At 43.4% G+C, this 12,668-nt stretch overlaps 1 protein-coding gene across 1 annotated transcript; it reads left to right on the top strand.

The window, feature by feature from the left end:
* Positions 1–300: 300 nt before the first annotated feature.
* GJD4 (gap junction protein delta 4) lies at positions 301–7,226 on the top strand. Its single transcript, XM_004774321.3, has 2 exons — positions 301–3,744; positions 5,656–7,226. Exons 1-2 carry the CDS (start codon positions 3,681–3,683, stop codon positions 6,729–6,731), a joined length of 1,140 nt encoding a protein of 379 aa, XP_004774378.1. The 5' UTR covers positions 301–3,680; the 3' UTR covers positions 6,732–7,226.
* Positions 7,227–12,668: the final 5,442 nt, after the last annotated feature.

The following is a 12,668-nucleotide window of genomic DNA, read 5'->3' as shown; positions in this document are numbered from 1 at the left end:
GAATACCCAACTTTTGTAGCAACATGGATGGGACTGGAAGAGATTATGCTGAGTGAAATAAGTCAAGCAGAGAGAGTCAATTATCATATGGTTTCATTTATGTGTGGAGCTTAACAAATAGCCTGGAGGACAAGGAGAGTTAGAGAGGAGAAGGGAGTTGAGGGGAATTGGAAGGGGAGGTGAACCATGAGAGACTATGGACTCTGAAAAACAATCTGAGGGTTTTGAAGGGGCAGGGGTGGGAGGTTGGAGGAACCAGGTGATGGGTGCTGGAGAGGGCAGGGATTACATGGAGCACTGGGTGTGGGGCAAAAACAAAGAATACTGCTACGCTGAAAATAAAAAAAAATTTTTAAAAACCATACATGTTAAATAAGGTATGTTTAACAGAAGCACACATAAAACAAGGTTATGTATTGATTGACTAAAATGTTGTGACCAGACCAATTCCGTGTTTCCCCTAGGAGTCCCCAGCAATCTCTAATTCAGTTTTTGTGGCAACTTATGCAATGCAAATACCATGAATAATGAGAAATGACTGTAGTTATTTATTGAGAGCCTCCTACAGGCCAAATAATGTGCTAGAACCTCATTTAAACTAACTACTTCTCAACAACTCTAAAAACTAAGTATCATCTCTAATTTATAAATAGTAAAACTCAGGCCTAAATAATTGCAATGTCATTAAGCAGGAGGGAGGTAAGCCAAAGCTGGGTAGTATATGGTTCTAATGTTCTCTTTCCTTTTTCCTCAGTTCTTTTGTGGACAAATCCCAGGAGCCATCTTGTGCAGTTCAGTCATATTCATGTCCCTGACTCCCACTAGATTTCTTTTCCATTGAATTGAACACAGCACTCCCCAAAGCTTTTCTTCACTCTACAGCCACACAAATAGAAACCTTCCTATTGATTCTGGGATTTTTTTTTTTTTTTTTTGAGCCCAAGTGTTTTATTAAAAATGTTCCTGAGTGAGTTTCCCACCATGTTTCCTTGCCAGCCACCTTGTGAGGTTCTAGGTAGCTGGCTTGTGAGAATGGAGGTTACTATGTCTCCCTGTTCCACAGGTGCTGTGAGCTACCACCATGACACTGCCCTCTCATTATGCTCTTCTGGGGTTGCCTGTCAACCTTTCTTTCTTTCCTTCAACTACCATCCACTGTCCCCTTGCTTGCTGTCTATGATCTGCCTCCAACTGTTACTCCAGCAGAGCAACTGTCTCCTTGTGAGGGGGTAGGGCCAGATCCTGGTATGGCAGCAGGTGAACAAGATGTGCTTCCAGACTGGGGTCTTAGACATGTGTCACTCTTGGTTTTGAATGATGTCTTTGTTACCAACAATCAGGTCCACGAAGACTATGCTCTTGTCCCTCATCAGGCTATCTCACTCTCAGACTGAGGCCCCAGCTGATTGTCCACCCAGTGGTACTTCTCACCCAATTCATACTTTATCAGAGGGCTGTTGCAGATGAAGGCTTCAGTGTCCAGCATGTTCATCTCCTGCATGGTTTCCAAGGCTTCAGAGATTGGCTCCAAGTCTAGGAAAAAGCCTTGGGTTTCAGTCATTTGCCACTTTGTCTGCTGGCTCCAGCCAAAGGGCTCAGTACTGCTCTTGGTTGAGGGAATCCAAGTTGCATTTCCAGTGCCACCTGTGGCTCCCCTAGGAGGCTGTAGGAGAAGCCCCACAGGAGGCTGGCCTTGAAGTTGGCCAGCATGACATCCATGTCCACCAGCACCCACACAGGCCATGGGTGCCAGGTCTGGGAGGCCATGGAGGCTGGGATGGGGGACTGGGCTAATTGTATAGAGAGCCATATGTTTGATGCTCCAGCCATATCCTCCTTCTCTTGTGTCCACATCTTCTTGCAGCTACTGGGATTTAAATCTCCAGACAGAGCAAAAATACCCTTTAGTAGGAAAAAAGACAAGGAATGGAGATGGTATGGACTTAGAGAAGCAAGAGCAGAATAGATTAAGGTGAAGAGAGAACAGGCAGCATTACTGGTTCAGAAGATGCTGTGGGAGCAAAGGGATAGACCAAGAATGGGAGCCCAGAGGAGTAGACCCTGAGATGCATTTTCATGTCTAAATCTCATTTTCATATCACAGCCACTCTGTGTATGCAGAAGACACATTTTTTCTACTTTACTGATGAGAAAACTGAGGCATGAAAAGCTGTAGCAATTTACTCTAGGTCGCAAAATTCCCTTTTATTCCATGTTCAGAATGGACTATTTATAATCACACAGCAAAATTCAGAAATCGCTTTCCTGATATTTCAAATTTTAAGCCAGTATCATGAACAGTCTATTAATAAGGAAAGATATTTTCCCTTATTTTATACTTGAACCATATGGCTATTTCAATATTTTTTTACTTAACCACAGTTTCTCTAAATTTCATTGTTCATGTTGAAGCATTTGACTAAAATATAGCAAAACTACTGTGCCTTTCAAGGGGGTCAAAATGTTTTCTGTGGATGGAAACGTGTCATGTGAATAAAGATGAAAGGACCTTTGTTGTACTCCTCTTCTGGGAATCTTTTTAGGGATATTACTAAAGTCAAGAATAGATCAGAAATGAAGAAAAGATGGGAATAAAAGAATAGCTTTCATGGAAAATTGAAATCATTCCTTTTAAAGTTCACAATTTCCACCCTGATGATAGATCCCCAGCCTTGCAGGATGGGTTCTTCCTAGATATAAAGGTGACAGCCACGAGAGGATTTTGATGCAACTGTGATTGATGTCAGCAGGGCCAGGCAGTGATACTTTATTACAAATTTAATGGACATTTATTAAACTGATTCAATGGGAGCAGCCCTGGCTAGATGAGAGATACAAAAGGAAGATGCAATCTATGAAGGTCTGGGGGACCAGTTAGGGATCGAAATTCCACTGATTTGAGTTGTTATACACTCATTCCATGCCAGGAACTCTTAACATCATCATTTTGTGTTTGCCTCTCACAAGCCCGGACTGGAACAGCATGATTCTCCCTCATGCAAGGTGAGAATATGTGGAGAGATTCGGTGACTTCCCCAGGGAAGCTCTTGTCACTCACCTAGACAGGAAATAGCTAGGGAATAACGGAGGCACAGCCTAAAGTTGGGACACATGTCTAAAATGCAGATTTATGCTTTCGTCCATGATACAGGAAGTCTATGCTTCATAGAGAAGACAAAACATGAACATTTCAGTTCTTTTTCAATAAGTGAAGTGGTTGTGGAAATATTTGCAAGGAGGAAACATCTTTTTAGTAGAGAAGAGTCCTTGGCTAGTTGACAGAACTTTTTCTTTCTTGGGTTAAATGTAGTCACTTCTATTATATCCTGAAGCATCTGGCTCTCCTGGTAAAGACATGTGAGCACTGCCACAGGCCTGGAATGTCTCAAGAGGGTAAGAATAGCCTACAATGAGAGATGACTCTTGCTGTCTTCTGGTCACTGCAGTTGTCAAGAATGCTTTGCCTCAAAGGCAAACAGCTCAGGGCGGTCTCAGCTCGGAGATAGAAAACTGACCTCCCATTCCTGAGCTCGAAGCTTTCCATTTATATCTGCAGCTCTCACCTTTAAGTCTTTTGTAGAGAAGATACATTTATTCCTGCAAAGATTTGCCACCTTCTTGGAGAATAATACAGCCTTCCGACGTCTCCAGCAGCCTTGGGTCTGCAACACTCGGGAAAGATGGAACGTCTGGATCTGCTGGGATTCCTTCTTATCACCGTAAACTGCAACATGACCATTGTGGGTGAGTGTAAGGAAACAGCTCCAAAGCTCTTGTATTTTTGTTTTCATCACTTTGCCTGGCCTGTTTGTTGCTGGAAGAAAGGGAGCTGTGTACTCAAGCTTTATGACTCCCCAGTCCCGCCACCATTTAAGGAAGTCTTGGATGTGTGTGTTCTCTCCTGGGGGCTTTCTCACTGATACTTGGGTGCTGAGCCCAAAGACTGAAGCAAGTGGAAGGAGTATCTTTGAGTAACTTTTCTCTGACTACCTGATCAGGAGAAGGAACAATGTAGTAAAAATTAATGAGAAATCAATGCCTTGATTACACTTCCTTTTTGTGCATCTTTTTCCTTGAACTTTAACTTGCAAGGATTAGTCATTTCTCTTGTGCAGTTTCAGCCAAATCCAAATTTTAGTTTATTTTTTAAAAAGAAAGTAATAAATATTTCTGAGTTTGAGGCAGATGTGTCAAATTTTTAGAGAAGTATGGATATCTTAGAAAAAAGACTTGAGAAGGGGCACCTGTGTGGCTCAGTCGGTTGAGCTCTGGTCACAATCCCTAGGGTTCTAGGATTGAGCTCCTGGGATCCTAGGATTGAGCTCCACATCAGGCTCCCTGCCCAATGGAGAGTCTGCTTCTCCTTCTGCCTTCCGCTCCCCCTGCTTGTGCTCTCTTACTATCTTGGTCTATCAAAATAATACAATAAAACATAAAAAAAAAAACCCTTGAGAAAAGGATTACAATATGCCTATGATGTGGCTGAAATTTTTCTTACTCATCATTTTGTAGAATTTATTTATTTATTTATTAAAGATTTTATTTATTTATTTGACAGACAGAGATCATAAGTAGGCAGAGAGGCAGGCAGAGATAGAGAGGAAGGGAAGCAGGCTCCCTGCTGAGCAGAGAGCCGGATTCGGGGCTCGATTCCAGGACTCTAAGACCATGACCTGGGCCGAAGGCAGAGGCTTAACCCACTGAGCCACCCAGGCGCCCCTATTTTGTAGAATTTAAACAAAATCAACTTGGTCTTACAAATTTGAGTCAATGACTTGATCACATAATGCTATTCTTTGAGCTTAACTGCCTTTATTTATGATAGGGTTTTTTCTGCTGTCAGGTGATGTTTTCTGTAATGTGTCACAAAATATTTACAGATTATTTTAACTGAGCCTTGGCCATGTTCCAAAAGAGTTAACCTGTAACATGAAAATAGGACTTTGATGTTATTTTGACTTCCTAGGTTAATCTAATTTATTCATAAATTAGATAAATTAGATAAATTGAAGAAAGAGGAACATCATTATTTCATAATAACTGTAATAAAAGAAAATAAATTCTGAATCACTGAAAAATCTGAAAAGTTGAATGTCGTTAAGGAAATCTGATTTCAAGGACCATAAAGTAACAATTAAATGAAGATCTTCTGGACCAAAATAAAGATGACTGAACTATAATTAGTAGCTTGTATTTGCTACACACGGTTACACAAATGTGCTAACATTCTTTAGAAAGCTTATTATCTGCAGAGAGTAAGATCTTATTTACATCATTAATTTGCTTAGCTCAACTTTCTTTCTAGAACTTTCAGTCCAGGAAAGTCTGGACCAAAAGTCTGAACTAGTAGACTCAGATCAAACATCTTTGACTCTAATACTTCTTTAAAACCTGTCAGCCTCAAAGTATTTTACAAACAACTAGTTCCGCACAGTGTCTGACACATTGCACAGCCTCTGGAAATACTTGACAGATGAGTTAACTAGCCACCCCCCCACCCCCCCACCCCCCCGGCCCGCCATTGCCGGGATTAAAATACATGCTTATTGACTTCTCAGTTCTCCAATCTTACCCCTGTAAATACTTCAAAACTGTTGTTGGAAGGGAATATGTTTGTATGCTGGTGATGGTGCCTTCCTGCTTCCTCCTTTCTAGGGAAGATCTGGCTTATCTTCATGGTACTGCTGAGGATGGTGGTGATCATTTTGGCAGGCTCCCCAGTCTACCAGGATGAGCAGGAGAGGTTTGTGTGTAACACTCTGCAGCCGGGATGCGCCAATGTTTGCTACGACATCTTCTCCCCGGTGTCCCAGCTGCGGTTCTGGCTGATCCAGAGTGTGTCCGTCCTCCTCCCTTCTGCCATTTTCAGTGTCTACGTGCTCCACAGAGGTGCCGTGCTCGCCACCCGTGGACTCTGTGCGGCAGATGGCGGTCCCACCCGCCCTGAGCCCTGTGACCAGAGCCCTGGGGACAGGCACTCCCCTCCGCCCTGCAGGGAGCCCTACCACCTGACAGTGCCGGATTTCTCCTCCAGCTACATCGTCCACCTCTTCCTTCGGGTGCTGACCGAGGCAGCTTTTGGTGCCTCGCATTACCTCCTCTTTGGATTCTTGGTCCCCAAGAGATTCTCTTGCACCCACGCTCCCTGCACCAGCGTGGTGGACTGTTATGTCTCCCGGCCCACGGAGAAGTCCATTATGATGCTTTTCATGTGGGCAGTCAGTGCGCTGTCCCTGTTGCTCAGTGTGGCTGACCTCCTCTGCAGCGTTCGTGGGAGGACGAGTAGGGGCAGGGCCCCCGCCAAGGATCCCCTGGGCCACACCGCCGGCCGCCCGCTGTCCCGGAGCCTGGGCGCTAGGCCAGATCCAATGGCCGGCAGTGGTGCGTGGGTGGAGGAGAGGGCGCCCATCCACCCCGGCCTGTGGACTGGAGCAGAGGGTGCCGACAGCCCCAGTGGGAAGTCCGCTGTGTCGGGGCGGATGGGGCTTCCGGATGAAGATGAGAGCGAGGTGCTGTCCTCTGCCAGCGAGAAGCTGGCCACGGCTTGCAAAGAGCCTGGGAGTAGGGCACAGGCGGAGGCCTCCCAGGACCCCAGGGTCGAGGGTCCCACAAGGTCAGAGGAGCATCTCTTAGTGTCTCGGAGCCGGTTGGGCCGGCGCTATCCATCCAGTCAGCTACCGCCCCCCGACGGGCTCGCCAACTCCAGATCCAGAAAGTCTGAGTGGGTCTGAAGAGGGAGTGCCAGGCAGCCCCGGGGTGCCCTGTCCTGTCCAAACAGACACGTGGCCCACGAGGATGCAGACTCGCTTTAGCCTGTGTGAAAGCTAATCCTCTAGGTTCGGAGAGAACATCCGCAGGCAGAAAGGCGAGCAGGCATGGGACCCATGGACGTCGTGGGACACTAACTTCCTCGAGACACAGATTGATTTAGATGACAATTTCTCTTGACAAAAGCACTTCACATTGTGCTTTTGACAATGTGACTGGAAGCTAAAATGATTAATTGGAGAGTGTTAGGGGTGGATGATGCCACGCTCTGTGTTTTATTTATTTATTTTTTTGAACCATAGTATGTGCTTAATTTAAGTGTGTTGTCTTCCATTAATAGAGCTCATTAATGTTTTCATGTTTTTCGGTGAATTATTATGAAGTATTATTTTTGTTTTTCTGTTTGGATAAAAGAGGCATCTGATATGCATGTTATCAATAAAGAGATACTAGTTTAACTTCTCCCCATGCCTTTAATAAAATTAATTGTGATGGAATTGTAGTATCATACCTCCCATTGTTATAGGAGAAATGAGAAATATGGAAAATATGCCTCCTAAACAATTGGGGATTTGGGAGGAGGCCCCTTAGAAGGTTTTTGCTTGTGAGTATAAGGTGCCCAGGACCGCCAGATTCCCAGGTGCTTGATGTTCCTGTGTGTTTGCTAAGTGGCTGGTCCTCACTGACGTGAGGGAGCACATTTTTGTTTGCTTTATTTTTAATTTTTAATTGAACTCTAGTTGACCTAGATGAGGCATTTGCGCCGTTGGTGAGGGGACGTAGAGTTGTTACATGTATTCCAGTCTGGGCTTCTTCTGTGTCCTTTAGACAGCCAGACAGCTAAGTTTGTTGGAGAGGCTTCATATTCCAGTGGAGCAGATGAGAAATGCTGTTAGTGTTGTGGCCTCGCAGTCTGTGTTCCTGTTTTTTGGGAAACAGAAAACTGCCTCATGTCTGGAGATGAGCTTCATAGAAGCACTTCCCTACACTTAGTTGCTCTGGTTTGGGTCTAGGAGCTGCTCAAGTTAGAGGTGACTTTTGTGAGGGACTTAGGGTCGCCTTTAACTGTGACACAGATGGACACAGTGTAGCCGAAAGAGCTACTGTGGGGCAGGATAAACCTGCTTACCTTATCAAGAGAGGAGGAAGAGCCATCTGGGTACACTTAACACAAAATGGCTAAGGACAAGGAATTGCCATTCACTCCAGCAAATAATAAAAAGGTGAACCGATGCACTCATGAACCCAATGGAGTTCTGAAGAACTTCGACAGTGAAACGTCTGCCAGGATGCAGAATAACATCCTTTTTGGTAAATCCACAGGATGTCAAAGCAATCGGTTAAGACCTAAATCATCCCAAATCCGTTTTGGCATAAAACTATTGAATGAATGTGCCTGTTTTTAATATATGCGGTAAAACTCTCCTGTGACTCCATTCACTGGAAGCAGTGAGCCATGATTCAGCCATGATTCAGACTCCTTTCTTCAATACTTAGTTCAATGTCAGGTACATAGCAAGTGCTCAATAAACGTGATTTTTTAAAAAATAAATGTGATTTTTTGAGTCTAATATTCCTGAATGCTTTAATTCAGGGGAAAATTTGGTTCTTGTCCCTTGCCACATGCAATTCTGGTGGACCTCCCAAGTTTGGGTACAGTCTTAGAGATATGAGAACTCTCTAGCACTTCATTATTATTTAAAAATAAGTTTCACAGGTCTCTCAAGCCCCCAGTATTAGCCTTGATAATACTGAGTGATGAAATCCACTCAACACATGGGGGTGGTGTGTGTCCATGCAGGGTACCTGGACAGCAGCTGGGAAAGCAAGGTGGTCAGGGCTGAGCTGAGGTTGCCTCTTGGCCATGTCCCCAGAGACAACGGGGCAGAGCACGTCTGTGTTCTTTCTCTTGCTGGAGTCTATGCTCACGTTTGGATTTGCAAGATAGTGTGATTTTATTTGGGTGCCACTAGGAAAGGCTGCTTTTGCCTGTCTGCTGATGTCCAAAATCCCACTATTAGAGAAATGACTTCATGGAAATGCTTTCATGGAAAACTGTAAATACTGTTCAGAGCACTAGGTGCTCTGAGCACTAGAGAGAAGGGGAGAGGTGGGGAGACGAGGGGAGGACACCTGGGTTCTCATCCCATATCCACACTACCTGGCAGGTCACTTCATAGCTCTGGGTCTGTTTCCTTCTCTGCATGAAGACATAGACCGGGTGATTCCTTAGTGGTCCACACATTTAGAAATTTGCCGAAGCCGTGTGCTGTGTAGAGCTGTCATTTTAACACTTAACAACATTCTGCTAAATGCCTAAGCATGGGTTTCGAGAAGTTGAAAATAATGGTAAGAACAGGACAGGATGAGTCTCAGAGGAGGGGAAGCTATGCAAGGGTGTTAGCTCAGTTTCTTGGATGTACTAGGGCTGCAGAGAAGAAAAAGGAGGTGCTAAGTCTGAAGAGAACTGACTGAATTGGGCCTAGAACCCAAGTCCCTTGAACTTTGGGACTCCTCTTAATTTTAAATAAGATTTAAATCATTAGTGCTTTGGTGAGTGCTGTGAAGTGTGTAAACCTGGTAATTCACAGACCTGTACCCCTGGGGATAAAAATATATGTTTATAAAAAATAAAAAATTAAAAAAAAAGATTTAAATCATTAATTAAATTTTTAATTAATTAATTAATTAAATTAAAATGTAAAATGATATAATTTTAATTTTAAATAATTTTAAATAAGTCATTTTATTTTATTTTATTATTTTTTTAAAGATTTTATTTATTTTTTGACAGAGAGAGATCACAAGTAGGCAGAGAGGCAGGCAGAGAGAGAGAGGAGGAAGCAGGTTCCCTGCTGAGCAGAGAGCCTGATGTAGGACTCGATCCCAGCACCCTGAGATCATGACCTGAGCTGAAGGCAGCGGCTTAACCCATTGAGCCACCCAGGCGCCCCTAAATAAGTCATTTTAAATAAGAAGGGATCTTAGTTGGCTTAAGAGTCTGCCCGTGTGCCTGGTTGTAGTGGAGTTCTTTTGTGTTTGCTCAGTAAGAAAGGCTCATTAGATATTGTCTAACTTTCCAGGAACTTTAATTCAGAAATCTTGTCAGCTAGCGTCCAGGTGATTCTCAGGTGGTCCGGCAGTGACGGGAGCCCACTGGTGGAATCCAAACTCCGAATCCACACGTATTGCAGCTGGCTGGCTGCGGAGACAAACACAAAAGCAAGCTCATGAAGATAAATGAGATTATGCTCGTGTTTACTCAAGAAAAGTATTATTTACAGAATTAATAAATGTGACTCCCTTTCTCTAGGATGTTGCAATCTACTGTGAGAACTTATTATGAATTTTCTGAGTGTAAATTTTGTTTCGGGCAAGAAACGAGGAGGAGGGTGGTGTTTTGCTGATGAAGACAGGGGGCATCTAGGCTTCTCAGACACAGACTTGCCGAATGTTTCTTGCGAAGGAGATGCTGTCCCCTTGCTCCCACCTCCCCAACCGGGGCGTTTCAGGGGCAGGGTCAGCTGTGGAGCCTGTAAATCCTGCCAGCTGCATTTCGGCTGTGCTGTAGGATAAATGTTCCCTAGAAACCAAACAGATGTCTCCCCCAACCCCCACCCGACCATTGGAAATGTATGTATATATATTTTTCCTTTCTCCTGTCAATCGTAGAACAACTCTTTTCCTTGGGGAACTTTCTCTCTGTGTTGTAACCTCAGAGAGTGAGTGGCAGACAATAGAACTGAAAGAAGTGACTTAATTTTCTCATAAGCCGAACTTGGATGAAATGGGTTTCATGGAGAATTCAGGAAATTAAAAAAGTCAAATGCAAGAACTAGATTTATTAAGAAGAGTTTCCTCCCTCTCCAGACAGGCAGGGTGGAGGCATGACATGTTTAAAATACTGAGTGATTATAAAGAGTGTTCCTACCTGACCATGACATTGATTGGCCATTCATTTCCCTGGCCATATTAAAGCTGAAAGACTCCTTAGGCTGTCATCTGTGTGTCACTGGTCCTGTTTCTCTCGCTCCAAACCTCCACCCCTCCTCTAGTAGTGCTTCCTGTTCCTCACACAGCCCCTGACTGTTTTATCAATAGACTGAGACATCAGACTTCACATCAATAATCTACGTTGATAAACTAGTATTTACTGAGTATCGCCTCTGTACCTAGCATTAAATCTCTTCTGTTTCTTTCTGTGAAGCTAAAAAAACCTTATCATGTCACAGGTCAGCAAATTGGTGGGAAGGAATTCTAGCAAAATGTCACTGTTTGAGTACCACTGTTTCAAACAACTTCTCCAATTCCTGTCAACTTTCATTTTCTCAGTGCTGAACTGGGCACTTAGAAGGACAACCTGATGTGGGCTTTGTTGGGAAGCTCAGATGAGAGAGAGTGGGTGTGGAAGCCCCCTGAGACAGACTTGTATGTCACAGGAAGGTGTTCCCTGGGCTGTGAACCAGTCCATGTTTGACAGAGCACATCAAACAGGTCTCTCCAGGAATTGGTGATCGTATAATATTTGCATGAGGAGAAAGATGTTCACAGACCTAGGAATGCTCCCAACCTTTCCCCACAGCCTTCCTTACCAACACAGGCCTTTCTTGGACCATATTTAGGATGCAATATTTATGGATGCAAAAATGTTAATTTATTTCTGGTGGTACCTCTTGACTATTTCCATACTTCCCTATGTTTGTTTGTGTCAAGCTGCCCAGAAAAAGCAGGATTTGGGAACTCTAAGCAGCAGGTCTGGGAATTGTATGAGTTTACTTTGGATAACAGAGGGGGTGATAAATTAAGGATAATGAAGAAATTGTGGACAATCTGGCCTCTTGGGAAGGAGATAAGTTAAAAAGACAACAAGTCATCCCTTTGGGTTAAGTTGCAGTTCCTTATTTCTAATTAAATTTCTTTATTTTGCCCACAAGTGTCAGATTGTCCTTCCCCTGACTTTTCACGTGATCAGGCCGCTAACTGCAAAGGTTTAGCTTGAGATGTAGATTCATAATAAAAGATGACAGTCGAGACAGACAATGGTGGAATTCAGTAAATATTGCAAATCCTATGGTGTGACCACTCAGGAAGGTGTGTGGTGGGTGCCAACAGGACACAAATATTCTTTCATCCCATAAGATTCCTCAGCTGTGTACTGAACAGCTACAAAAAATTCCTTCTGGTTTTAAGTTGTCAAATAAGGAATCTGCAAAAGTGCGTGAGGTTTTCCCCTTTCGTTTATGAAATGATGTGTTATTTTATGTTCAAGAATTTATTTTTCCTCCTTTTCTTGTGCATTAGAAAGTTGAAGTGCTTTTGATCTCAGAAGTGGTATTTGAGAGGCAATTTAAATGTCCATGAATTGATCTCCCTTACCTGGGATATGTGATCTGAATAAAGCCTAAAGCATTATTAAAGTTTACACCAGGCGTACCCAGTGCCATTTCCTCTGGAAATGAAAATTCAGTAATTTTATAGGAGAGGTGTGTGCGATTCGCCATTTGAAGGAAATAAAGTCTCATGTTAAAGTGAGCTCATCAAATTTTGTGGTGTGCCCACAGTGTTTCTTCAGGGAGAAGTAAAGACCTGTACTCCAAGGACAAGGAAAGTTTTCCATTCTCTCACTACCTAAGGACTCTGAGAGCATTACTTTTCTCTGTGTCTTCATTTCCTCATCTATAAAAAGAAGTGCCACTTTTCTACCTAGACACATGATATTTATCAAAGTGTGGATTAAAGAGCATCTCTTGTATGTCTGGTACTTGTGCAAGGTATGGGATGAGTTGCGAGAGAAAGATAAGGGAAGATCATCCTTGCGTTTGAGAATCTCTTCCAGTTAGACAACTGGGCAACATGAGGGCAACATATACTCAAAAATTAAATTTCATGGTTCCAGACTT

This window comes from Mustela putorius, unplaced genomic scaffold, assembly GCF_011764305.1.
Source record: "Mustela putorius furo isolate JIRA1106 unplaced genomic scaffold, ASM1176430v1.1 tig00003913_pilon_pilon_pilon, whole genome shotgun sequence".
Taxonomy (NCBI): domain Eukaryota; kingdom Metazoa; phylum Chordata; class Mammalia; order Carnivora; family Mustelidae; genus Mustela; species Mustela putorius.
Note: the sequence above shows the minus strand (reverse complement) of the source record. Positions and strands in the feature narration are given on the sequence as shown.

What these genes read in the sequence shown, in the direction of transcription:
- GJD4 (XM_004774321.3), top strand. Translation starts at nt 3,681, where the DNA reads ATGGAACGTCTGGATCTGCTGGGATTCCTTCTTATCACCGTAAACTGC. An exon ending in CTGCAACATGACCATTGTGG is followed by an intron (nt 3,745 to 5,655) that starts GTGAGTGTAAGG and finishes CCTCCTTTCTAG; the next exon opens with GGAAGATCTGGCTTATCTTC.